The sequence below is a fragment of the Lepidochelys olivacea genome (assembly GCF_965140295.1).
Source record: "Lepidochelys olivacea isolate rLepOli2 genome assembly, chromosome: 7".
Taxonomy (NCBI): Eukaryota; Metazoa; Chordata; order Testudines; family Cheloniidae; genus Lepidochelys; species Lepidochelys olivacea.
In genome coordinates this window covers 32,500,854-32,527,457 of record NC_140417.1, presented here as the reverse complement: position 1 = coordinate 32,527,457, position 26,604 = coordinate 32,500,854, and the positions used below count along the sequence as shown (strand labels likewise).

The 26,604-nt window shown below is 55.9% G+C and overlaps 2 protein-coding genes across 3 annotated transcripts; both read right to left on the bottom strand.

Annotated features, from left to right (window-relative positions):
- LOC311523495 (solute carrier family 22 member 6-B-like) lies at window positions 1-7,870 on the bottom strand. 2 transcript variants are annotated; one of them, XM_084633510.1, is made up of 10 exons: window positions 7,426-7,870; window positions 5,113-5,216; window positions 4,670-4,824; window positions 4,046-4,214; window positions 3,567-3,690; window positions 3,209-3,327; window positions 2,423-2,640; window positions 1,861-1,969; window positions 1,012-1,215; window positions 1-607 (listed from the first exon to the last, which is right to left on the bottom strand). In XM_084633510.1, exons 1-10 carry the CDS (start codon window positions 7,792-7,794, stop codon window positions 559-561), a joined length of 1,620 nt encoding a protein of 539 aa, XP_084489636.1. In that variant the 5' UTR covers window positions 7,795-7,870; the 3' UTR covers window positions 1-558. The 2 variants fall into 2 exon arrangements, with proteins under 2 accessions (XP_084489636.1, XP_084489637.1); XM_084633511.1 differs by lacking the exon at window positions 7,426-7,870 and adding an exon at window positions 5,790-5,935.
- A 3,361-nt stretch (window positions 7,871-11,231) lies between these two features.
- LOC311524221 (solute carrier family 22 member 6-like) lies at window positions 11,232-21,497 on the bottom strand. The gene is made up of 12 exons (XM_084635099.1): window positions 21,000-21,497; window positions 20,546-20,649; window positions 19,093-19,247; window positions 18,310-18,478; window positions 17,787-17,910; window positions 16,614-16,723; window positions 15,875-15,878; window positions 14,953-15,353; window positions 13,220-13,434; window positions 12,633-12,741; window positions 12,167-12,370; window positions 11,232-12,040 (listed from the first exon to the last, which is right to left on the bottom strand). Exons 1-12 carry the CDS (start codon window positions 21,369-21,371, stop codon window positions 11,968-11,970), a joined length of 2,040 nt encoding a protein of 679 aa, XP_084491225.1. The 5' UTR covers window positions 21,372-21,497; the 3' UTR covers window positions 11,232-11,967.
- Between the last annotated feature and the right edge of the window lie 5,107 nt (window positions 21,498-26,604).

Sequence of the window (26,604 nt, the reverse complement as noted above, 5' to 3'; positions counted from 1 at the left end):
TATGTGCTAAGCAAATTGATTCAGAGTCCAATCTACCAATTCTGCCCCAGCATTTGCTAGTCCCTGATGAGCCATGTGTAAATCAACTGTGAAAAGCACTGCAAGCGGGTCAATTCCATGGTAGTATTGGATACCTGCCGGAAAGACTTAAATATGCTAGCTCTCTCAGGGTTTACAGTCATCCTAGTGGGAAGAAATGTCTCCCCTCTTGATCCTGTGGCAAATGAGCACCAAAAAAACTAAAAATCTAAGCTGGAGAATCCCAGACAAAAAGGACCCTTTCAAGATTTTGCTTCTGTGATAAAAAGCTGGTTGTCTGGTTCTATCTCTATCTAGTTCTGCAGTGGGGCCTATCATGCTAGTATCTGAGCCTCCCACATATTAATAGATTTATCCCCATAATCCCCACTGGGCAGGGAAGCATCATTAGCCACACTTTACAGATGAGGAAATTGAGCACCAAGCAATGAAGTGACATGCCCTAGGTCACACAGGGAGCCAGGATTTGAACTCAGGTCTCCAGAATCCCAGTCCAGTGCCTGACACACGAGCCTGTGTTTAGAATTTGGTTTTCAGTTCCTCTTTCTTGCTCCTTTTCTTTCTTGCTCTGAAAACAAAGGGAGAAGAGAAGAACAAAAGCACCAAACAGCTGGATCATTAAAAACAACAATTAATAATTAATGACTCTTTGTCCTTTCATCCAAGGCTTGTGTAAAGTGTTTAAGATCTGTCCTTCTATCCGTCCCCATACACACCTCCTAGCTAGCTAGCTATCCATCTATCGCCATGTATACACACCCCAGTCATCCCAAACACCCCAGCTATCTATCCAGCCATCCCCATAGACACCCCTCTATCCATCCACACACACTGCATCCATCTATCATACATTCACACACCTGTGTCCATGTACACACACTCTCAGGTTCACACACATACACTCATCCTCAGACACACACAATCCATCCCACGCCCAGCCCCCAGCCCTCACACAGTGCCCATTGTACACACCTGTCCTCCACCTGCATCATCGTGTCGGCTAGTGGGACCCCCAAGGTCTCTGGTAAGCAATTGACCAGGATGCCAGCTGTGATGGGCACTGCCCCGAACAGGAGCAGGGGCAGGAAGGAGACAAAGGCCTGGGTCATCTGCACCATGGGGGCTGCCACCGCTCCCAGACGAGCCATCATGTTGGTGACCCCCAGCCCTGTTTGCCTGGGGAGAAGGGGAAGCCACAGAGAATTGAGCAATCCCATTAAGGCTGGATACTTTATACAAATGAGCAGATGGTCTAATTTGCATATTTTATGAATAAGCAACTGTTTATTTGCATAACCCCCTTGCAGTCAAATCTATTCATTCCCACTCCAGACCCATCAGTTCTCAGCTCTTCCTCCCCATTGGATACATCACTGGCCCCCTCCCTCCATCAAGATCTGCCCCAGGCACAGCTCCAGGGCTCCCCCAATGGGACACTAAAGCAGCACTTGAGACCCAGGTGGGGGTAGCTGAAATCGGGAGTGTCCCAGCCAAATGGAGAGGTTCAGCAGGATTCAGGAGGACCCCAGCAGGACCGGAGGGTGCAGACGAGGGGAGACACCCACAGAGCTCAGCCATGTCCCGGCTGAGGAGGGACTGGAGCGGCTAGCTGAATGAGGGGGGAACCCCAGGGAGGGACGTCTTGTACCTTGTACCTTAGGCTGGGCCTCATGGCATCATTCCTCACCATGTGGCGGGGGATTAGATTGAACATGCCAAGTCACTAGAACCCGGGAGGCCTGACTCCCAGCCCTGCTCCCTGTGCTTCAGGCAATGCTGCCTCCATTGATGCTGTCCAGCAGAGGGCGCCGCCCCACTCACCTGATGACGGTAGGGTAGAGCTCTGTGGTGTACAGGTAGGAGCAGCTGGAGGAGGAGGAGAAGAGCCCTTTTCCGAGGACAGTCAGGGCAATCAGCAGCACCTCCATGTCTAGGGGGAGCAAGGGGAGGATGACCCAGAATGCAGATTTTTGCTCTGGAGGTGCCTGTCACTAACTCAGAGACCCAGCATTGGGTGATGGGCAGCCCAGGACCAAACCCGCCGCGCTGGGGCTGCATGGCACCATAGCTGGGCAGGGGCACTGGTCACTTGCCAGTCCCCTGGGCCACCTGTAGGGCTACAATCTCGGCCACTGGCCAAACCTCCTTCCCACTCCCAAAGCTGCCCCAGCTTCCACCACACCATCACTGGCTCGGTTTCCTGCACAGCAGGGAGGACGGGATACCAGGCTGGATGGACCCATTGGTCTGATCCGAGACGGCAGGAAGTGGGGGCTACTGGGCTGGCCAGGCCCATGGGTCTGATCTGGGCGGGGCTCCGAGCTGGTGAAGCCCAGGGCAGTGGGGAACGGTGTGCCGACTTGGGCGAACGTGCTGGACTCACCCTGCGGCACGGGGATGCTTGCCAGGATGAAAAGTCCCCCCAGGAACAGACAGGCAGCCTGCGTGAGCCGGCGCCCCAGGCGGTTGGCGGCCACGGCCACCAGCATGCGGAAGGGCACGTCCACAGCGCCAAAGATCAGCTGCACCAGGAAGATGCTGATGTCCCCGAAGCGCTGCAGGTCCAGGGCCAGGTGGTAGTAAGAGAAGCTGTTGGAGAACCTGCCGGACGGGGGTGGGGAGAACTGGGGTGAGGGAGGCTCAAAGGGGGAGAGTGTGTGACTATCTCCCAGCCCCATTCCCGTCTGTTTGTCTCTCCCTCCGTCTCTCCCCCTCCTCTGGTCTGTCTGGTTCTCCCTCCCCATTTCTATCTGTCTCTGTCTCCAGCTGCTCGGGGATGGGGGTGGGACTTTCCTGTTCACATGGGGGGAATCCTGACAGGGTTTTTGTGACACCCACATTTACTTCTAGGGGGTTCTCCCCACTGAAGAAACTCTCTGCCCCATGACAAACCCAGCCACTGGGGGACCAAAGCAAAGTTGAGCCTCCCCCATACCTCCTCTTAGCTTAAATCAGTGCTGTGGGGATAAACACTCTGCTCCCATCCTGAGCATGGAATCCTCTGGGGGGCTAAGCAGCGTGGGGACTAGAACTCAGATCCTCCTGCCATCTAAGCCCAGGGGAATCCCACTCAACAAGAGACAATGGTGCAACTACCCTCCCCAGTCAGTTTATCGCACTAGTATTGTTAGCCTGGAGGATACAGATGGGGGCAAGGGGAGCCCCTTACCAGGCCAGCATAAGGCAGCAGGTGACCCCACGCATGGGCGCTGTCCGGAACAGCCCCAGGGCAGAGTGCCGGGAGGGCCCCAAGCTCTCTTTCTTCTGCTGCATTTCCAGCCTCAGTGTCTGGGGAGGGAGAGAAGATTGGAGCTGAGACCAGGGTGGAGAAATCATACCTCCTCTCCAGAGGGGGAGATGGGCAAAGCCAGGGAAGAAGAACCCTGGGACTTGACACCCAGCCCCCTCAACTCTAACCACTGGACCCCACTCCCCTCCCAGAGCCAGGCATAGAACCCAGGAGTTCTGACTTCTAGCCCCGCCCTTCTCTAGCGACTAGACCCCACAAGGTACCCTGTGCCCCTCACCTCCAGGGAGATGCCCTCCCCCTCCAGCTTCTCGCCATTGATCCAGGCCACCCATCGTAGGTTCCTCAGCGCCATCTCAGGCCTGTGGTTGACGATGAGCCAGCGCGCGGACTCTGGGATCCACCTGGGGAAGGGAGGGGTTGGACTGGGGCTCAGAGAGAGAGAGAGAGGGAGGGGAGGGCATGGTGCCTGCTGACAACTGGGCACTCACGTCCGCTGGGCTCTGGGCAACAGATCTGGGATTCTGTGCTCTCCTGCCAGTTGGTTTAGCCAAATGGAGACCCTGCCAGAGGGGAACAGGGTTGAGGGTCTTCATTTGGACCAGGCAACAGGCTACCACTGCCATAGGGTGTGGGTCCCCTCTGGGCTCCCAGACACGGCGCCCTGCGGCTCCTGAGCCCATAATGCCATCCCTACCTGGAGCCGTGGCTCCCGATGAATGTGTGGTCCCCCTGCCCCTCAGCCCCAAGGGCACCTACCAGCTGTAGAGGAAGAAGAGAAAGAAGGGTGCTGAGGATGCCAGCTGCAGCTGGCGCCAGTCGCGGATGCTGTATGCCAGTCCAGCCAGGACCAGCTGGCCCAGCGTCAGGCTGCAGGCAAGGATGGTGGCTACCGTGGCCCAGGACTGGGATGGGATCCACTCCATGGCTGGGGGCAAGGAGTAGGGTGAGGTGCAGCACCCTCCAACCTCAACCTGCCTGCCCAACTTTGGGGAGTGGTGCTCAACCCTGCACCCTTCTGCACTGGGTGGGCCCAGGACGGAGCAGTGTGGGGAGAGCTGCCCCCTATGCACCCACACATAGAACCCACCCCCAGGACTTCCATAAACACTTCCCTCCCCTCCCCAAACAACCTCCCTCACATTCCCCCCTCCCACACAGCCCCCCAAAAATCCCACGCAGTCACTCCCACACAAAGCCCCCATCACAACTCCCCCACAAGCCACACCTCCAGCCCCCCCACGAACATCTCCCCTTATGCACACACACACCCCACTGTCCCCCCATTCTTCACACACCCACACCCCAGTTGCCCAGGTCCCGTACCCTCACACTCAGCCCCCCCCATGCCAGCTCTCTGCCCCCAGCCCTCCCCCCACTCACTCAGGCTGATGCTGTTGAGGATGAAGCCCGCGGTACCCGTGCCACTGAAGAAGCGGAAGGCACAGTAGGCTGCCAGGTTGGGGGCGAAGGCAGCGCCGGTGCCCATCACACCCACCAGCAGCAGGGACCAGAGCAGCAGTGCCCGGCGCCCCAGCCTGCAGCAGGGGAGACAATACCATTGGCGAAAGGGGGGATATGGGCTGGATGGGCCCATGGGGCTGATCTGGAGGGGGGCAATGCGGAGGGGATACTAGGCTGGATGGGCCCATGGGGCTGATGCAGGGGGGATACCAGTCTGGGCTGATCTGGGGGGGGACGGGGGATGGGAGGGAGGATGCTAGGCTGGATGAGCCCGTGGGGCTGATGTGGGATGGGGATACCAGGCTGGATGGATGCATGGGGTGCTCCAGGAGGGCGGGGAAGGGGGATATTGTTTTACTCACCTATCTGCCAGGCCCCCGTAGACCAGCGCTCCCACCAGCACCCCCGCCATGTAAATGGACTGGGCAAAATCCTTGAGAGCCCGCTGGCCACAGACCAGGTGCCACTGGGGAGGAGTGGGGAGAGGGGTGTGAATCCAAGGATGCCCCATGGCACCCTGCACTGCTGGGCAAAGGGCTGACTGCATAGTCAGATGGGCTCCAGGGACACAGCTGGCACAAAGGGCCAGGAACCACACCTATGGCTCCAGTGCCCACCTGAGCTACCTGAGCCCTGGCTAGTATCTGTACCTTGGCAGCAGTCAGGGTAATCAGCAGCACCTCCATATCTAGGGGGAGTGAGGGGAGGACGACCCAGAATGCAACAGACTGAGAAGAGCCTACACCCCAATGCTACTGTGCCATCTGAGCTCACCTGCACCCACCTGGGCCCACTTGGTCAGAGCCCAGCTGGGCCATCCCAGCTGTTCCTCCTGTCCATCCCCACCAGCGCCATCCCAGCTGCCCCTGCTGTCTATGCCCACCTCTGCCACTCAAAACCTCCCTTGCTGTGCATGCCCACCTGCAGCTCCCATGCCCACCTGAGCCCTGTGACCCCCACATATTGTGCCCAAGCCTGCCAGCACCCATGCCCTTCAAATGCCCTCTGTCCCTTTTATGCCCTGCTGATTCCAACTCACTCCCTTGTGCCACCCATTGCTGACAACAAAGCCCTTATCCCCGCCTTGGCCCGGCACTGTCCATGCAGCCAGGAAGAGCTGAGTTTCCACCGCCCCGCACAAGGGCTGGGGGGACAGGACAGCATCCCCGTCCATGTCCCCCTCCATCCCCCAAATCTGGAGTCTGGAATGATGGGTGGGGCCTGCACCCGGGGATCATGGGTTGTTCAAAGCGGGTTACTGTGTAACCCAGCTGGGCAAGGGGCAGCTGGCAGCACGACATGTCATGGATGAGCTAAGAGCAGGAGAAGGGATTGGAACAGGATCCACGCCAAGGAAGACACTAGGACTGTCATCCATTATCCCAGCTCTCAGAGGGGTGGCTAAGGCTGAATTTCTGCCACAGCAGGCCCCTGTGGGCTGGCAGGAGGGGCACAGAGACACAGGCCCTTGGGCAGCACCCCATTCCCTTCAGCACAGCAACCCCTAGCACTGCACTGGGGTACTGGAGTCAGCACTGCCTGCGAGGGGGCAGTGCCCCCTACTGAGGTCCCCCCTCACCCAGCTCCCTGAAGCACAGAGCCTCTCGGTGCCACGCTGGGGACAGTTCCAGTTCAGAGGGGAGAGTATCCCCTGCTGAGCCACCCTGTGACACGACATCCCCTACTGCTGGGGTCAGCACTAAGAGCACCCCCTAGGGAGCCACCTCCCTTCTCCCTGCAGCAGCACAATCAGCCCAGACTCCATGGGAAAAGCAGCCCTAGTGAGCCCCTCACCTGGCTCCCCAGAGAAGCTGGGCACTCCTTCAAGGTCTCCCAACTACTGAACTAGCTGGGCCTTGCTTAGGTGATGAAACCTCCGAGGGGGCATCTCAGGGTCTCACTGAGTCATCATGGACCTTGGCTGACCAGGCAGCCTCCAGGCTAGCTCCTCCCACCTCCAGCTGGCTCAGAAGCCCCGCCCTGCGTCACCTCCTGGCTGGTGTTGACTGTGCAGTCAATGCAAGGGCTCCTTCCAATGAGTCAGGGCAGCAGGGGGGTCCCTGCACCACCAGGCTGTGAGCACCCACCCTTTGCTCCAGGCCCTGCCAGGTCACAGCCTTGGTCCTGGTCTACATAGGCATTCATGGATCAGATCATAGCTACAGCGGAGACATCTCCTCCATGTAGGGCCGGCCAAGGGAGGGAGCTCCTGAAGGGCCAGGGCGACCACAAAGCACAGGCTAGCTGCCACAGAGATAAGGCATGGTTCAGACCCAGGGGAGAACTTCCAGAGGACATGACGCGAAAGCTAAGCCACAGCCCAATAGCCCCGCTGCTTGTTAGATAACGCTTTGCCACCAAGCTGATCCAACAGCCCCTACATCAAGCACAGTCTGTATACTCCCAAGAGGAAGGAGAGCCAGAGATGCCATGTCGTGCAGTAGGCACCTTACTATGCCAGTCTAATGCATGAAACAGGCTGAGATACTATGGGTGAGAGCACAAAACCGAGGGGGTGGGGTCGATGGATGGATAGGTGGTTGGATAGGGACATAGATAGATGGGTAGGTGAATGGACAGGTGGGTAGGTGGAAGGATAGATAACCAGCCCATGATGTTGTCACAGCTCCAGGTCCCCACTCCCCTGAAATGATCCCTCATGCTCCCCTCTGTACCTCAGTGATGATGGTGGAGTTGAAGACACTCCTGTCGTACGCCCACCCATCCAGGCAGGGCTCAGTGGTATTGGTGCTGGTTCCGTTGGGGGCCAGGAGCTGCCACTGTGGGGTGCTGAACCGCAGGCATCTGTCTGGCTCCTGGTTGTCATCCATAGGAACATAGATCTTCAGCAGGTCTCCTGTCACCTCTGTGGTGTCATTGTCTCCCACCGGGATGTAGCACCAGTGCCTGGGGACAGCAGCTGTGAAGTTCTGCAGGAAGTTATGGGAGGCTACCATGAGGAGAGGGAGGAAGACCAGGGCGATGAGGATGATTTGGAAGAAGCCCATGCATTGCTCCTTCTCCAGCTGGACTCCAGGGGCCATGGAGGCTGTGAGGAAACCTCTTCCTGACTGCCTGGTTGCTCTTCTTCTCCAGAGCCCCTGGTTCGTATAGCAGTCAATCTATCTAGCCTTTGGCCCTGGTAAATCTTTGACCAGCATCAAGGGCAGAGTCAGGTGGGAGTCTGAGAACATGGAGGAAGTAGGGAAGGGAACAAGGTCCAGCAGAGGACATACTTCTCAGAAGCATTACTCATCTACTGAGGTGCGGGGGGAAGGGGGGTGGGCAAGTAGCCAGGTCACAAAATGGGAAATGGGACACAGACCCTTTCCCCTCTGGAGGGTGCTTGCAACAATCCAGTCCCAGGGTGGGGTGCTGGCTTGGTAGGGATGGTGGGGAATGGGATCCTGGGGCATTTCCCTCTAGGGCTCGTGTTTCTATTCGCCCCCATGACTAACAGTCATTCCCAGGTGATGGCTCACATGGTTGGAAGCTGTGGAGTCCACTTAGTCCCGCTCCAGTTGCCCCACATCACGAACGCTTCTGAGACCATGTGGCATTAATGAGCCACGGAAACCCAGTGGGCTCCCTTGGGCAGGCAACAGACAGGAGTGTTCCATTTGGTGGGAGAGGATTTAGCCAGAATGGGAGCAGACCCCCCTTTACAGCCTTCCCCCTGCCTGGCACTGAATTTTGTGGGTGGGTAGAGCCTAGACACTGGATTGAGAATGAGTGAGGTCCTGTACCAGGCACAGCACAACCCTGACTGAGATCAGGGCCCCATGGTGCCACACGCTGCACACACCCCGACTGAGATCAGGGCTCCCATTGTGCTGGGTGCTGCACAGTGAAAGACAGTTCCAGTCTGGAAGAACTCACAGTCCAAACAGACAAAGAATGGATTATTTTCCCTGTGATGGGTTGGACACCCCGTCCAGGATGCCACTTGATATGCTGGGGTTCCACTGAGCCCGCCCATTCCACCAGCCTGGGCTTCCTCACCCAGTCCTTGCTATGCTAGGCCCTCAAGTCTTCTCTAGCACACACACAGGTAAGGCCACACCCAGCTGCAGACACAAACTGAAATCAGCTGTGTGGGAGGATTCATGTCAGGACTTTATCCAGCACTCACGTGCACACTTCCTTTGGGGTGTAAACCCAAAATCATATGGTCTTTCATTGTATAGAGACATCTGTACAGCTTAAGCTCATAAAAATAGCCCCCTCCCTCAAGGTGGAGGGAGATATGCACAGCTTCCCCACCCTGATATGAATTGCACAAACTGGGTTTTGAAATAAATTTATGTCTTGTTTAACTACAAAAGGTAAATTTTAAGCGACAATAAGGGATAACAAACAGAACAAAGCAGATTACCTTAGTAAATAAACAAAAAACGCAAACTGAGCTTAACACACTAGATAGGAAGGATATAAATTAGCAAATTCTTACCCTGAGTGATAAATGGGCTGGCAGATTCTTCAGACACAAGTTGTTTTGGCTTTCCCAGGATTTCATACACAGACTAAAAATCCTTCTAGCCTGTGACCATCACTTCCCACAGTTCAGTCTTTGTTCCTCAGGTGTTTCCAGGTGTGGTGTTGTAGGGAGAGTGAGGTCCCCCCATAATGTCATTTCCCCCCTTTTATACTTTCTTCCCACTTACTGGAAAGCTCTTTTGCTGTGACCTGGGTCAAACTGTTCCCATCGTGTAGTGCTATCTCTGAGAAGTTTCTATTGTACACAGTTCCTGGGGTAATCCTTGTGCTTGTGTGTATTTCCTCAATAAGCCATTAACATTGTTTGGCCTTTTTACTGTTGTACCTGAAAGGCTGCTTGTGGGTGTTTTCAACCTCACGACATGTTTCAGTAACACATACATAGCCAAGCTTCAGAACTTCACATACGACAATAGCACATACAATCTGATGAGATATTACTGTCTAATGGATCAAGACTTTTAGAACGATACCTCACAAGGCTTACTTTGTACAAAACATATCCTAATTACATGACAGTGGTGAATATTGGGGTGCCAGGGTGTCACATTGGGCACTCCACATCAGTGGCCCCTTTTGTTCAAGGCATTGCCCTATCGGCCAGCCCGCATGCTGCTGAGCAGCTTGGAGCGCTGTTCCTGTGTGGCAGGCCACCACTGCTTCGCTTCTGTCGGGGCTCTGCTCTGCTTTGCATCCACAGCTCTCACCTGGCCACACCATTTCTCCAGATGGCAGCCCTGTGTGTGTGTGCATGTGGAGGAGGGGTAGTGCAGTATCTCTGCGGGCAGGGGGCCCCTCCTATACCCCCAGGAGGGATCTGGGCCAGGAATGCCCCTGCAGGCACCAGCCCAAGGAGATCTTCCAGTTCAGGGCCAGCCCAATAGAAAACTTGGGAGATCATCTGAAATCACCCTGGATAAGACCCACATGAACTTCTTACCTTCCCCTGCAGCCTAAACGGTGGGTCTGTTGATCTATCACTGCACATCCCTCTTCTCTGCCCCACCCCAGCCACTGGGGCACCCCTCTCTGCTCCTCCACCCACCCATCCCTGGCGTGCCCCCAATCTACTCCTCCCTAGCTCTACACCCATCCACCACTGGAGTGCCCCTCTCGGCAGCCCTGCTACTCCACATAGATTTGTGATTACTGTCTGGGATGATCAGAACAGGAGACTCACCTGGTATCCAGGGCTAGATTGTCCCCTCCAGTCTTCCCCCTAGGGTATCCTACCACAACACAGGGGTAACACGGGGGTGCTCATATCACCAGACACCCCTCCCCCTTCTGCTAGTAGCCATCACGTGACATAGCTTCTTTAGGTGTGGAAACTGTTATGCACATGGTCCCCAGCATCCCTGCAGGAGCCTGCCTGGCTCTGACCCCCATCACCCCCATGTGGGGAGAGTATGGTAAATCATGGGAAAATGCAGTCTACCCAGGGAGTCCAGCCTAGAGGAGAATGAGGCACTCAAACTACATTTCCCATGATGCACCAGTCAGAGATTCCCAAGATGCATTCCCTTCCCATCTACAAGAGGGCAGACCATGGTGCATCATGGGAGATGTAGTTATCAGGGCACCCATCTCACAGAGAAGACAGGAGCAGGAGGCTGCCAAACTATATCTTCCACGAGGCACTGCAGTGGCATTTCAGAATCAAAATACTTAGATTTTTGCCAAAAATATCAACACTTTCTGGAGAGAGAAACATGCCCCCTGCCCCTGTTTCCAGAGGAGCTCCAGCCCTGACTCTATGGTGTGGTTGGTGTGCAGGGATCAGGGACATGGAGCAAGGGGAATTTTTTAGTGTGGCTGGTTTATTTACAAAAATGTACAGAAGACCACAGGAACGAGTGCAGGAAATCTCACCTAGGCACCCCACACACACACACACATCCTGTCCCTGCTGCCTGGGAACTCGTTCCCCACCCAGAGGGGTCTCTCCAAACTCCAGCCCCATTGGTGAATGTTACAGATTGGATCCAACTGCCCCGCCTCCTGTACAGCCTAGCTGAGCTACCTAGGTGCCCCCAGCACCTAACGGGGAGCCATCGACACCTTCAGAGCCCCCAGGCGCTTCTCCCCACTCTGCTCAGTTTTCCCCAAGACCATCAGTTCAGCCACAGGATCCAATCCATGCTCAGTTTGGTAGTGGCTCATCAGCAGCTATGAAATCTGTTGGCTGGGTCTCAGCTCGCAGCAGGACAGAAACCGGCATCTCATGAATGGGCCACAGATGCTGTAGAGGGGTGGGTGTCAGGCCAAGATACATCACCAGGAGGAGCCCGTTCACAGCCCGACCAGGCCAAAGGAAGGAGCGAGTATTAGGCCAATACACAAAACCTGGGGGAGCCAGTGACAGCCAGGGCCAGTGACAGCCCTGCCGGACTGGAGGGAGGAGCGGGTGTCAGGCCAATATACACCAGCAAGGGGAGCAGGTACCATCACACCTGGCAAAGTTGTTTGGGGAGGTGTCTCCCTGCTCTGTCCACGCCCCACAGGCTCCCTGCATGTGAGGCATAGGGCCCCCCACTGTGAGGCAGCTCAGTGACACAGCTCAGAATACCCCACCCGCCATTTGCCCTGTCTCTTTAAGGGGGCTGATTCCTAAGTTGCAAAGGGAACAGCAGGTGGTTCCTCCCTTCAGTGGGCCTTTTGGTGCAGCCTGTGCATTGCGGGGGCCAGGACTGGGGGCTTTGGGTGGCAGGGAAGGCTGCTCAGATCCTGGTTGAGTGGACAACGTGAGCCACAGTCTCCCTGGCGGGCGTCTCCTCGCCTTTCCTCCTGGCTCTGGAACAAAAGAGGGAGGGTGTGAAAAGGATGGAAAGGGCAGGTGGGAAGGGATTGACAGGCAAGGAAAAGGTTTGCAGGGGAAAGGGCAGCAGGAGATATACCCCAGCAGCCTGTGAGTCACACCTGTCCTCCACCTCTTCTATGGTGTCCAGCAGGGGGACATTGTGCATCTCTGGCAGGAAGCAGGCCGCGATGCCGGACACGACGGGAGCCACCCCGAATATCACCAGTGGCAGGAAGGGAAATTGCTGCCCAGCCACCAGCACCGCCGGGGCCACCATGCCACCCAGACGAGCCATCACAGTGGTGAAGCCAGTGCCTGTCTGCCTGCCAGACACAGTATGCTGTTAGAGACTCGTAACAATAATAGCATGCCCCGCACAGAGATGAGGGTGCCTCTGGGATGGAGCACAGGGGCTGTTGTTACAGGGAGCCCTTGCCTGGCACTGAGGCAGCCACCTCTGGGGTGGGTCACAGGGGCTATTTATACAGAGATCCCTCACCCAGTGCTGAGATGCACCTGCCCCTGGGGAGAGGCGCAGGGGCTGTTTAAACAATCAGAGATGGGGAATCCCAGTCCTGATTTTACCTGACAGCGGTTGGGAAGAGTTCTCCCCCATACAGGCAGGAGCAGACAGAGGAGGCAGCCAGGCATCCTTTTCCCAGCACCACCAGAGCCAGTCGCACCATCAGCATCTCTGGAGAGGGGAGAGATGGGGTTGTGGAACTGGCCTTCCTGGAGATCAGAGCCCTGTGCAGGTTTTAGTCACTGCAGTCCCACGTCACAGCTGCCACATGAGCCATGCAAAGTATCACAGCAGCATTTCACAGTGGGAAAACTGAGGCATGGGGCTGCACAGGTGAAGTGGCTTGTCCAAGGCAGAGCCATGAATAGAATCCAGGAGTGCTGACTCCCAGCTGCCCACTCCGTTCCAATCACCAGACCCCAGTTCCCTTCCAGGACTGGGGATAGAACCCAGGAGTCCTGACTCCCAGCCCCACCCTCCCACTCTAACCCCTGAGCCATCTCTCCTGAAGGTCATGGGACAGGAGACTCTTGGCAGAGCCATGTCACAAGGGCTTCCCCCACTTCCCAGCACAGTGGGACCAACCTGGCTCCCATCACTGCTGGAAGCTGAATGGGCTAAGAACCTGGGGCTCCAGGGGGCTCCTTACCTCTGGGTACAGGGATGTTCCCCAGGAGAAAGACTCCGGCCAGGATGAGGGAGCTGGCCTGGATGGCTCGGCGCCCAAAGTAGCTCAGGGCCAGGGTACAGGCCATCTTGGCCAGGATGTCGATGGCCCCAAAGAATGTCTGCACCAGGAAGATGTCCAGGCCAAAGGCCGGCAGGTCCATGGAGAGCCCGAAGTAGGCCAGGTTGGTGGAAAAGCTGCAGAGCAGAGCGGAGATGGGTCAGAGGGTCGAGCAGGACTCATAGGTAACATGGAGAGCTCAGCCAGTTTGTGACATCAGGGGTAGAAACAACCCATCCATCCTCCTAGATACAGCTGCGTCCACCCCTCCCCTGTCGATCCTCCTAGTGTGGCAAAGTACCTTGTTCACCTCAGCATGCTCAGTTCTTTTTCGCCTTGGAGACACAGGTTTGGGCAAGGCAGTCAGTCTAGGTGGCACAAGGTCAGGCTACACCTTTCCTCAGTCAGTCCCTTGTGCCTGTTTTCCTTTCCCCTCCTGGGGAGGGAATGCAGCCTCCCTTCCTGGAAAGGTTCAGTGTCTTGCTGCACTGTTGTATATTGGATCATTGTATATCCATTGTATATCTACTGTTGTATATTGGATCATTGGCCTGATCCTGTCCAAAATTCCCAAGTGAGGGCCCCATTTGCCCAAACTCAGGGGGATCTACCTCTGTCTCCCCTTCAGGGAAAACCCTCGGGGAACTAGGTCTGGTGACAGAGTCGTCGATCTCTGGCCCAGTCCCGCTGTCCGTTGGGCCATCTCTTTTCCCTACAAGCGTAGATTTCTGGTACTGGGCCAAGATTCTCGTTCCCCTCATTTTAACTGCCCTCCGTTCCCTCCGAGTCTTCCTGGGCTTTCCAGGTGGAGAGAACAAATCCTGGGCAAATTCATAGAAGGAATTTAACTATCGGGGCCATCCCCTGGGTCCTGGATTCATTACTTCATTCCGCCTCCTCTCCAGGGAGTAGGCTATCAAATCCTGGGAAGTCTCGTCCGATGAGGACTGGGTAGGGGAGTTAAGGAACTACTCCCACCGTCACCTTAGTGGGGTTTCCAAGAACTTCTATTTTTACGGGGATGGTCGGGTAATAATTGACATCGCCATGCACACAGGATATTCCTGAGAGCTTGGCCCGGGATAGTTGGCCTTGCCCGACCAGATTTCCCGAGACCAGCGTGATCACACTTCCCGAGTCTACTAATGTGGTGGTCTCTATACAATTCAATTCATCTTAACGGGGCTAGTGTATCTATGAGAGACCATCGCAACCCCGACTAGATTTATTAGATCACATGGTCCTCCTATATCTCCCAGTTCGCATTGCATGGGCTCTTCTAGATTCAGGCATTGGGCAGTGATATGCCCCAATTAGCCACATACATAGCCGGTACCCGGCTCGGGGCAGCCCCCAATTTTTAGGACTGTTGGGCTTTACCTCCCGAGCCTTTCTCCCCCAGTCCTCAAGTCTCTCCGGGACCTCTGGCTGCTCTTCAGGCTCCTTCCTCCCCTCCATAGTCCGGCCTAGCACTAGGGCAAACTGGGGCCTCGGGGCAGAGATTTGTCTCCGATTCTGGTGCCTTCCTTCCCCAGTGGTCCAAGAAAGTTCTTGGGCTGCTAGCTGTCTCTCTGAGGGCAACTAATTCATCATAGGAGGAGGGATCATTTTGGCAGACCCACCCTCGTATGTCCAGCAGCAACCCCCTCATGTACCTGTCCAACACTAGGATTTCCACAGTTTTCTCCGGGCCATGGGTCTCGGGGCAGAGCCACTTCCGGGCGAAGTGGATTAAGTCAAATAGCTGGGACCTCGGTGCCTTGTTGTTCCAGTATTTCCACTTGTGGAAGCACTGGGCCCTTATGGCTGGTGTCACGCCTGACCTCGCCAAGATCTCCGCCTTCAGCTGGGGGTAATCCATAGCTTTTTCTGTTGTCATTTCAAAATAGACCTTCTGGGCCTCCCCGCACAGAAACAGAGCCAGGATACCTGCCCACTGGTCTTGGGGCCAGGCCTCCCGCAGGGTCATCCTCTCAAAGGCGAGGAGATATGCCTCTATGTCGTCGTCTGTGGTCATCTTCTGTAAATAGTTGCTTGCCTGCAGCGGCCAGGCCCCCTGGGGGCCATGCGTCAGCATGGTCAGGGCTTTTAACTGGTTCACCACTTCATTCAGGGTGGCTCGATCTTGGACTGCCTGGTTCATCAATAATTGGTTTGTTTCCTGCTGGACTCACACTGACTCCTGCTGGGCAGCCATCTGTATCCTGGTAGCCTCTTGTTGGGCCACAGTGGCCTGTACCAACGCCTTCACTACATCCTCCATTTATTTGTTTGTGGTGATTTACCCTGCCCTGAGATGGCTTGCCACAGATCCTCACTCACTTATCCCACCACTGACACCATGTGTGGCAAAGTACCTTGTTCACCTCAGCAGGCTCAGTTCTTTTTAGCTTTGGAGACACAGGTTTGGGCAAGGCAGTCCATCTAGGTGGCACAAGGTCAGGCTATACCTTTCCTCAGTCAGTCCCTTGTGCCTGCTTTCCTTTTCCTTCTGGGGAGGGAATACAGCCTCCCTTCCTGGAAAGGTTCAGTGTTTTGCTGCACCCAGCCTACTAGCAGCTTCCCTACTACTCTCACTTTCCTAACAGGTGAGGGTTTAAAAAGGTCTTAAGCAGTTGGAGTCAGCTGAACCTAATTGGTTCTCTAGGAATCCCTTTTCAGCTGAACCTTATTAACCTGTGGTTACCTCTCGTCAGTGGATAGGGAGGGGCCTTTTAACCTTCTGGGACTGATTACTAGGCCCCCCCGTAGCTGTTTGTCCTGGGTTTACCACACTAGATACAGCTGTGTCCATCTCTCCCCTGTCCATCCTCCTAGATAAATCTGTGTCCATCCCTCTCCATCCATCTTCCTAGATACATCTGTGTCCACCCTTCCCCCGTCCATCCTCCTAGATACATCTGTGTCCATCCCTCTACCATCCATCCTCATAGATGTGTCCTTCTGTCCATCCCTCCACCTCTCCTCAGAGATTTAGCTGTGTCAATCCATCCATCCACCCATCTGTCCCTCCATTCCCTCCTTAGATCCAGGAAGATGTATCTGTGTCCATCCATCCACATTACTAAATCCTAGATCGACTATCCGTCCATCCCTCCCTCTCCCCATGGACCCTCTTTTCCTTAACTGTCTATCACCACAGCTGACCTTCTATCCAGTTCAACACTACCCCTCCACCCTGCACCATCTAGCTGTCCCCTCATAGGTACCCTTATCCCGTGGTAGACATATGGTTCTGTCCATCCCCTCCAGGGTGCAGGAGGGTCACTCCCTGGTGCTGGAGTCTCTGAGCCCCAGGCTGGCAAAGGGCCCTTACCTGACACTCATGAGGCAGCAGGAGATGCGTCTCATGGCCGGCGTGTGGAAGAGGCCCAGGCAGGAGCATGTGCTTTTCTCAGGGAGGCTGCCCCCCACCTTCTCCACCATCTAGGAGAGAGAAGGTGGCTCAGCAGTGCCCTGGCTATTCAAGGCCCCAGGCGAGGAGGAGGCTGGACACTGAATCACCCCTTCCCTTGGCCCCACTCGCCCAGCCCAGGACCTAGCCAGCCCCAGAGCCCCACCCCCCATCTTGCCCTCAGCTGGGAGCCTCGCAGGGCTGAGGCTGGAGGCAGGAGCTCAGCACGAGACCCCGACCATGGCCTCTGGCCTTGGCATCTGCTCTGGTAGCCTGGGCACTAGGAGAGTGTAATGGGGGGAGGGGGCAAATCCCAGCCCTGAATGTTGGGAGAGGGCCAGCCCCAGAGCAACAGATTGAGGGATGGAGGGACAGACGGCTGTGTGTGGGGAGGGATAGATGGACAGGTGTGTGTGGGGATGGAGGGGGGGGGGGGATGGAAGGACGGACGGGCCGGAGGGAGGGAGGGATGTGTGTGTGAGGGGAGGGAGGAATGGATGGGTGAAGGGGGGAGGGAGGGATGGACGGGTGTGTGAGGGAGGGAGGGATGGACGGGTGTGTGTGGGTAAGGGGGGATGGACAGATATGTTTGGGGAGGGACCGAGGACGGGTGTGTGTGGGGAGGGAGGGATGGGCGGGGGTGTGTGTGGGTAAGGAGAGATGGACGATATGTTTGGGGAGGGACAGAGGATGGGTGTGTGAGGGAGGGAGGGACGGACACATGAGTGTGCACAGGACTGGCTGGTTGAAGAGATGAAGCCCTTTCAACTCTAGATGGAATCAGGGCCCTCGCCCCGTGTGACATGCACTTCTTGCCCTCTCACCTTTGCCCCCCCATCTTCATGCCCACGAAGGAACTTCCACCCCCTTTGCTGCCCCCACTGTGTTTGGGGCGGGGGTTCCTCTCTGGACAAGACCCTGCCCCCTTTCAGCTTTCCCAGCTCCCAGTGCCATGCAGGTGAGGAAATGGGCCAGGTGCCAACCCAACTGGGGCCCCCCCAAGGGCCTCCCATCCCCCTCGCCAGGGCCAGCCCCAGCTGGGTATCAGGGCTGGGACATGCTGTGACCCCGAGGGGTCAAAGGGTATCAGCTCACTTCCAGGGAGATGCTGTCCCCACCCAGCTGCTTCTGGTTGATCCGGGCCACCCGTTGCAGGTTGCTCAGGGCCGTTGCAGGCCTGTGGTTGACAATGAGCCAGCGTGCGGACTCCGGGATCCACCTGCGGAGGGGAGGAGCCAGGATTCCACTCAGACAGGGCTGATCCCTGGAGGAATCTCAAAGTGCTTTGCTGTCAGTTCTTCAGCCCCGTTTTATGGAGGGGGAAACTGAGGCATAGGGGAGATGTGATTTGCCCCCACCAAGGTCACAGAGTTCAGCAGTGGCAAGACTGGGAATAGAACGCAGTCCTCTCCCCTGCTCTTACCGCTAGGCCCCACTCCGTTCCCAAAGCAGAGAGTAGGACCCAGGAGTCCTGGCTCCCAGCCCCCTGCTCTCACCCCTGGACCCCACTCCCCATCCAGAGCAGGGGATAGAACCCAGGAGTCTAGGCTCCCAGCCCCCTGCTCTCGCCACTGGACCCCACTCCTCTCCAAGGCCCTTCTAGGGATAGGGGACTCACCAGACACAGAGGAAGAAGATGAAGAAGGGGGTAGAAATGGCCAGCTGCAGCCAGCGCCAGTCCCGGATGCTGTAGGCCAGGCCAGCCAGCACCACCTGACCTGCCGTGCTGCAGTAACTCAGCCATGTCACCACCAGGGCGCGGGACTTGGTGGGGACCCATTCCAGACCTGGGCAGGGGCAGAGGGATGAAACATCTGAGCTGGGGGGTGACTCCTGGGCCCCTTTCTCAGACCAAGCCCCTCCCCACACCCATCACTCATGGGCCTCAGCCAAGGCCAGCCTTGGGAACGGTGGGGACGGGGGTGGGGCTCATTCTGTAGCCCTTTCAGCCTCCCCACTCGAGCCTCCCACAATTAGGGCCAGCCGAGATATTCCTGCTAGGAACTGGGCTGAGACACAGCGAACTCATTGCATGCTATGCAATGGGACACTGGATGGGGAAGGTCCCTGGGCATCATTAACCTGGATTGGAACTTGTGCCCCCTATGAGGAAGGGCCCCATATCCCATTCCTCACCCTCTTAGGCCAGCCAGTCCCTCTGCTCTGGGGCCGGATTGGAGCCAGTGCCCATTGGAGAAGAAAGCCCTCATATTCCATCCCCTGAAGCCAGCCAGGGCCCCCACTCTAGGGCCAGATTGGAGACAGTGCCCAGTGGAGCAGAAAGCTCTGTATCCTGTCCCCCACATGCCTGTTGGTCCCGCTGCCCTGGGGCTGGATGGTAGCTGGTGCCCCCTAGAGGAGAAAGGCCCTGTCCCATTGCCCCTGCCCTGGGGATACTCACTGAGGCAGATGTAGTTGAGGAGGAAGCCAGACAGACCGACCCCGCTCAGCAGGCGGAAGGCACAGTAGATGAGGAAGTCTGAGGATAAGGCAGCCCCAGTTCCCATGACAGCCACCAATAGCAGAGAACACAGCAGGATGACCCGCCGCCCAAACCTGCATCACAGAGGGGAGCGTCCAGGGTAAGACCCCAGAGGGAGCAACACAGCTCTCACATGGCAGACTGTTCACCTGCGGTACTCACGGCCACAGGAAACTGCAGCGCTCCATCGGGCATCTGTGATTGTTTGGAGTCAGTAACTGACAGCTGATAATCACTGATCAACAGCAACTGCCCCAGCTCACTGATCATTACTGGTAAATAACTGATCATCGAAACAAGTGACCAGCACTTGATCCCTGATCATCGATATCTGGTAACTTGTAACTAACCGAGCTTGGCTGTACACTCGATTCCCTGGCATTTCTCGCTCTGTCTGCAACACAATAACCTTTGAGTGCTGCACCTGATCCAGCCCAGAATTTCAGGGAACGTTCCAGGCACCAATTGCTAAAACCCTATGGGGAATTTGGGCACAACTGGAAGAGGGAAATGGAGGGTATCCGGAGCCCCAGCAGCACTTTAGCAGAGCCACAGCCTCAAACACCCGAGACCAAAAAGCTCATTGAGGGCACCAATTAATGAACTAGCAGCATGACAACACTCCATCTCAGCTCTGCCCATCCTCCCAACAGAGTGTAAGGGGGAGGGGGGGCGGGAATGACATCTCCCAGACAAATAACAATGGGGGAGGGTAGGTAAGGGAACACGGGGGGTGGGTGGGGAAAGGGGTGTGCCCACAGCCCCTGGCACTGGGGGACAATGGGTGATCCTGGCATGAGGGAGTGGTAGGGGGCTTGCAGCGTGTCCCTGAACTAGAGGGAGCTGGATGCAGCAGAGGGAGCTGTGCAGGGGCTGGAGGGACGCATGGTGTGTACAAGTGCTGGGACAACAGAAGCAGCAAAGGGTGGGACCCCCTTGTCAATAACCAGCCCTTGCTAAAACCTGTTGGCTGAGTGCTGAGCGCTGATCAGCGACGGACGTGTCTTTGCTGACAGATGGGGCTGTCACCCACAACCCATGGTTAACAGGCGGTGCTGGGGAGCTGAGCATCAATAACCAGCCAGTGACAAGTGAGGGGTAAACCACTCGCAAGTGTAGGGTGCTTCTCAACCCAGGGAATGTTTCCATACGTCATGGAATGACCTAGCATTGGACCATGCATCTGAGCCAGGGCGACGTGGGCAGGGGGGCACTGGGCTGGATGGGCCCATTGGTCTGATCCAGGGGTGGGTGGGTAGAGGGGATAATGGGCTGGATGGGCCCATTGGTCTGAGCCAGGGCAGCAGGGAGAGGGGGATCTGATCCAGGGTGGGGGATGTTAGTTTCAGGGGGACGCCCCCACCTCACCCACCTGTCTGAGAAGACTCCGAAAAGGAGGGCTCCAAGCAGCACCCCTGCCATGAACAGCATCTGCGCCAGCGCTGGGAGGGGGCCCAGGTCACACACCAGATCCCACTGGCAGACAGACGGACAGTCAGTGCCCACAGGGACAGGGTGTGGCACCCCCAGGGGGCCCCCTCCCGGTCAGTGGTTTGTCCTGGGGGGACTGGAACTCCATAGCCATGTATCCCCCAGCACCCAACCTTCCCCCACACCCTTCTTTGGCCCCCTCCCCAGCTCTCCCCATCCTCTCTCTCCCCTACCGTCCTCCCAGTTCCTGTCACTCTTCATTCCCCACCTCCCCTCCCCTCTCTCCCCACAGTCCTCACTCTATCCCCTCCCCCTACGTGGGTCCCCCCATCCCTGCCCTCACCCCATGGCTCTGCCTCGGGGCAGTGGGGAAGAAAAGGGGCTATGAGCCATACCTCAGTGACGATGGTGGAGGAGAAGGTGCTGCGGTCGTAGTACCACCCGTCCCGGCAGGGCTCTGTCTCGCCTTCCCTGCCCAGCGAACCGTTGCGTCTTGGACGCTGCCCATGGGTGCCCGCCAAGCGACAGCACCGCTCTGGGCTCGGGGCCAGGGAGAGCCCCCCATGAGCTGCCGTGCTGTTGCCCACCCAGCTGGCGTTGGTGCCCAGTGGCGGGGGGCGGCACTGGTGCTCAGGGGAGATGGCACTGAAGTTCTGCACCAGGTTGTGGCTGGCAATGAGGAGGGCAGGCGCAGTGAGCAGCAGGACACAGAGGAGCTGGAAGGGACCTGCACTGCCCACCTTTTCCAGGAGGTCTCCAAAGGCCATGGTTGGGGGGTGGCAGGGGACACCAGATGGTGGGGGAAATGGGCACAAGCCCCTCCTGGGGTGACTGCAGGGAGAGATGGGTGCCTCAACGGAGAGACAGACACAGGCACCTGCAGGGAGAGATGGGCACAGGTTCCCTTAAGGAGCAGCTTTTCCCAGTTCCTGGCTGCCTTATATACAGAGCAGAGGGGAAGGTGGGGAGGGGGGTTAACGATTGACTCCTGCCATGTTATGCTGCTAACCCAGAGTGCCCTCCTCTCTTCTGCCCACAATTAGAGGCAGCTGCTAACAGGGAGGAAGCTGGCATGGAGGCAGGGGGAAGTGGGCACTGGAGATTAGGAACTGGGATCCAGGGCTGGGATTGAAGAGAGAAGGCTGGTGCCAGACTGGGCACAGCCGCTGGGGACCAGGCACTGCGTCTGCCCTGGCACTGGGGACCGGGCACTGGTTCTGCCCCAGGCACTGGCTCATCCCCCAACAAGCTGGCACTAGTCACAGACCCAGTCAGGAGTGTTACTAATGATGCAGAGTGAGACAATTCTGGGGTCACCTGCCCATCTCTGCTCCCCACACCCATCTCTCCTGGGTGGGGTGGGGGAACCTTTGCCAATGTGCCTCGCATGTGCAACAAGCTGAGTCAAGTCTCAGCCCCTGCCAGGAGTTCTGGCTTTGCCCTCATTTACCTTTCTACATCTCTGCCCCTTTAACCTTCTAAACCCATAACCCTCTTCTATCTCCTCCACGTCCGCTTCACCTCACATCATCCTTTTAAAGACACATCCACCCAGCAAACAACTTTCCTTCCTATCCCCCCGCCCCACATCTTGATCCAAGGGGATTGGGTCTGGTCACCTCCCCCAGGCGTGAGGCCCAATCACCCCTTCTTACGTCAGAGCAGCACATTTAGGGTTAATCATTACTCTCCTACCGGATTCACACACTAACCCATTTCCTGTGGGAATCAAGATCACCCCCCTGACCCCCAATTTGATGCCTTCAGTTCCACTACTCAGTCACCTATTGCTGAAGTTTGGCCTCCACAGCCTGGTCCATGCACTCACGTCTCATCCGGCCACATCCCCTTGTTTCACAATGGGAGGGAGAGGGGTTCACCTACGGGGGGGAGGTCCCCCTCAAAATCAGCCTCCGAATGTCACAATGTTAATGGTGCTAAGCAAGGGGCCAAAGGGCTGGCCCCACGGCGGGTAGAGAGATGGGGGAAGATGGATTGAGACCAGGCAGACTCATCACACACTGAAGGGAGTGGTCCCCAGCAGGAATCCAGCTCCAGGGAGAGAGGCTGAGACCGGCCATAGAGTCATCACCTGCTAGGACGGGACTGGCCCACAAATCCTCTGGCAAGGGCTGGTATATCTCATTCCACCAACATACCCAGCCTCAACCCTGAGCCTCTCCATGGCAGGTGCCCAGGGCTTACCTGTCTGCCCCTGGCATTGTACCCTGCAATACCCTCTCCCTGTCCCTCTGAGCTAGGCCCAGAGCTGGGCTGGGTTGCCAGCACGCTGTAGTCCCCACGTATCCCAGAGGACACCCTCTCCGCCCATTTAACCACCCCACTGTGGCAACAATTCCCACCCGCACCAGCTGCCCCCTTGTAGGCACAGCAGCATGTATGTGGGAGTTCCCATGTGCGTGCACACGCATATGCATATGCACATGTGTATACATGTATGTCTGAGCATGTGTGTGTGCATGTGAAGCAGTCACTAGGTTCACAAAGCGATGCTCTCACCGTGGGTGCTGGAGATTGGAGGAATGGGGTGGGGGCTCTGGTAGCAACAGTGGGGGAGGGACAGCAAGGATGGCGTGAGGTGGGGGTGTCTGGAACAGAGGTGACCCTGCTGTCAGAGTCTCAGCAGGGGGCTGCTCTAGCTCAGGGGACGGTGAGTTTGGGGGGACACAGCACTTGCCCCCCTCCCTGCAGCCCCCCTGCACTACTCCACGGCCCTGCCCTGTGGGGCCCAGCCACCCACCAGCCCCTGTGCTATCTCTATCCTCTGACCTTCACCTCCCTCATCCATTAGCCATAAGACACTTTTAGGAGCCCCAAATCCCTGCTCAGCTCGGCCCACAGCACCTCCCTCCCTGCTGGAGACAAGTTCAGCCACAGATGAAGCCATGGTGTGGACCCAGCTTGGTGGCAGCCAGGGCTGGCTCTTTGTGGGGACCTGCCATAATTCCACAGCCCAGCCAAGGGCTGGGGCCCCAAGACAAGGGGGAGCTGGTCTGATAGCCCTAGAAAGTGGGATTCAATGTGTATCCCCAGGCAGCGCTATGTCAGGCCCACGGGCCCCTCCAGCCCCATATCTACTTCCCTGACATCCCTGGTCACATCCATGGGCCCCCTCAGTCAGATATCCCCCATCCCTGCCACCCCAGTCACACCCATGGGCCCCTCCAGTCAGCTATTCCCCTCTCACTGCCGCCACTGGTTTCACCCACGGCCCCTCCAGTCAGGTATCCCACTTCTAAGAGTCTCCTAATGCAATTCTACTCCATGTGACCTACTCCAACGCATTGCAACATGGTGCAATTTAATGTGACAGCCTCCATCTCAATTCAGGGGCTACACTACTTCCCCTGTCCCTCTAGTGCAGTGCAGCCCCTTGCATTTCAAGGAGATGCTGCGCACTGCATGCAATTGCAGACAGTGAAATGAAATGCAGCAGAGTGCTTTCTGCTTCAATGCAATTGCAACATAACACAGAGCCAAAATGCTCTTCTCATTTAGGGCTTGATCCTTTGGGGAGATGAGTAGTTGAGGGTGCCTGGTAGCTCACAGGTTCAAAGCTATACATGGATGCTGTCTCATAACACCCCCTTGTGGCCTAGGACAGCCCTTCAGGCACCTTGCCTCAGTTTCCCTATATGTACTGAGAATAATCCAGTTATACCCAGAGTCTTTAAGAACCATATTTCCCCTTTCTTAGGGCTAATTAATTTAAATTAACCCGCTACCCTCTTTAAGTTCAGGATTTCCTGGCCCTCCTTCTTGGGACTGGGCGATTTCAGTCCTGGTCTGCCTGGCCTGCCCTCAGATTTAGGGGTTTCACAAGCTCTGCCCACTGGGGCTGTGTCCCAGATGAGCTCTTCCTCTCCACCTGAGCAGCTCCCCACTTTACTGGGCTTGGAGCTTCCTCTTGAGTCATCTGGCCAGTCACTGTCCAGTTTCTTGATCCTTCCCAGGTGGGTCTAAACTCCAAACCATGTCTGTGCTGGATGGGAGAGAGTGGAGCATTGCTGTGCCCACTCTTCAAAGCTCCTGGTCCTAGGCCATTCAAGGAGTAAGGGTTTTGGATGGCCCAATACCTTTCCCCTTTGTGGCACTCTGTACCCCAAAGCAATACCCTGGCACCCCCATATTTACCATGGTGATATGATTATTATATGTTTTATACAAAGTATGCCTTGTAAGGTATCATTCTAAAAGTCTTGACCTGTTGAACATTAATATTCTGTTGGATTGTATGTGTTATCATTGTATGGGAAGTTATTAAGTTTTGCTATGTGTGTGTTACTGAAATGTGTTGTGAAGTTGGAAACACCCCCAACCAGCCTTTCAGGTACAACAGTGGAGAAGCCAGACAGTGTTGATGACTTATTCAGGGGAATCCACACTACCAAGGACTATCCCAGGAACTGTATACAATGGAGATCTCTCAAAGAGAGCATGTAGACAATGGACACTACTTGACTCACTTCATAGCAAAGGGTCTTTCCAGCAAGTTGGAAGAAACTATAAAAAAGGGGAAGTGACATCATCACTTGGCCTCACTTCCCCTACAACTCAACACCTGGAAACATGTCCAGAGAACAAAGACTGAACTGGGAAGATGGTCCCAGGCTGGAAAGGAGAACCCCAGCTTGTGTATTAAGGAACTATATCATCAGGGTGAGACACTGCTTGATTCAAATCCTGTCTAGTTTATAGAGCTCAGATTGCGATTTTACTTTTATTTCTTAGGTAACCAACTTTCATCTGTACGCTTACTACTTATAATCACGTAAAATCTATCTTTTTGTAGTAAATCAATCTGTTTATATTTTACCTTAAACAGTGTGTTTTGGTTGAAGTGCTTGGGAAATCTGCTCAGTGAACAAAAGCTGATGCATGTCCTCTCCACATTGAGAGAGGGGCAGACTGTGTAATAAACTTACACTATCAGGCTTCTGACCAGGGCAAGACAGTACAGCCCTGGGTGCCTAGGCTGGGGAGCTGGGGGAATTGACTGGAGCCTCTCGATTGTTAGTTGATGAGTGGCTAGGAAAAGCATTCATATAACTCAGCAGGATGTGTCCCTGCCTGTGGATGGCTGTGTAAGTAAAGTACCTGGGGAGGTTTTAGCTTGTCACAGCATCACAGTGTGAGAGGGAGCCTAGGTTAGTATGCCCGAGTACCCCAGATCCAGGTTGCATCCGGGGAACCTGTCACAAACTCCCAGAAACTAACTGCTCCCCGGGACCAACTTCCTCTTTCCTAATGGTCGCTTCCATTATTTTTCCAGCCTTCATTTGCTGTCCCCAGACACATGGAATCAGGGTATATGGCCTCCCAAACGATCCCCTCTGGCCTTAAAGGCCAGTACATTGTACAAAAAGCTTCCATGGAACAGATACAGCCACATCATTGAGATCATACAGAGGAGAATTTGGCCCTGTGTGAATTCCAATGAAATTAACTGCACTCCAGATTGAGACAATTCAGCTGAATGCAACGCAATTCTGTGCTGTCACACCAACTTTAATGCAGTTCTCTTTGGTGTGTTGCACATCAGTGCAATGTAATTCAGTGTAACACATCCTCCAAGTTTGGTGCAGCTCATGACTCCCATTTGTGTGCAATACAGTACAGGGCAATCCTTCCCAGTGCAAGGCAGCAGCCACCTGCATGGCAACAGAACTGCAGAACTGCATTTTCCATTCCCCGCTAGAGAGGGACCCATCTCTAAACCTCTCTAGGCCCCTTTAAGAGCAGGCCTGGCCCACTCACTACATCTCTAGAAGCAGCCATTACAGATCCAGGAGGTTAGGACTGGGCTACAGAGTAAGAACGAGAAGCAGCAGGATAGGCTAGCGTCCCTGTCATGCACCCTCTGCCTACAACTCCCATGCTGCAAAGGGTCAGGATGCTGATTTAACCATGTAGTGTGGCATGCTCCTGCAAGCAGTAATAACACAGCCCCTGACAATCAGGTGTTTTATTTTGGAGGGG

Coding starts and splice junctions, on each gene's coding strand:
- LOC311524221 (XM_084635099.1), bottom strand. CDS start 21,371: ATGGCCTTTGGAGACCTCCTGGAAAAGGTGGGCAGTGCAGGTCCCTTC. Junction 17,911..18,309: donor ATCTTCTTCCTCTGTGTCTG/GTGAGTCCCCTA, acceptor TCCCCTCCGCAG/GTGGATCCCGGAGTCCGCAC. Junction 13,435..14,952: donor GAAATCCTAGTGTTGGACAG/GTACATGAGGGG, acceptor TCTGCTCTGCAG/CTTTTCCACCAACCTGGCCT.
- LOC311523495 (XM_084633510.1), bottom strand. CDS start 7,794: ATGGCCCCTGGAGTCCAGCTGGAGAAGGAGCAATGCATGGGCTTCTTC. Junction 3,328..3,566: donor GGGAGGGCATCTCCCTGGAG/GTGAGGGGCACA, acceptor CTCCCTCCCCAG/ACACTGAGGCTGGAAATGCA. Junction 1,970..2,422: donor AAGCATCCCCGTGCCGCAGG/GTGAGTCCAGCA, acceptor TGCTCCCCCTAG/ACATGGAGGTGCTGCTGATT.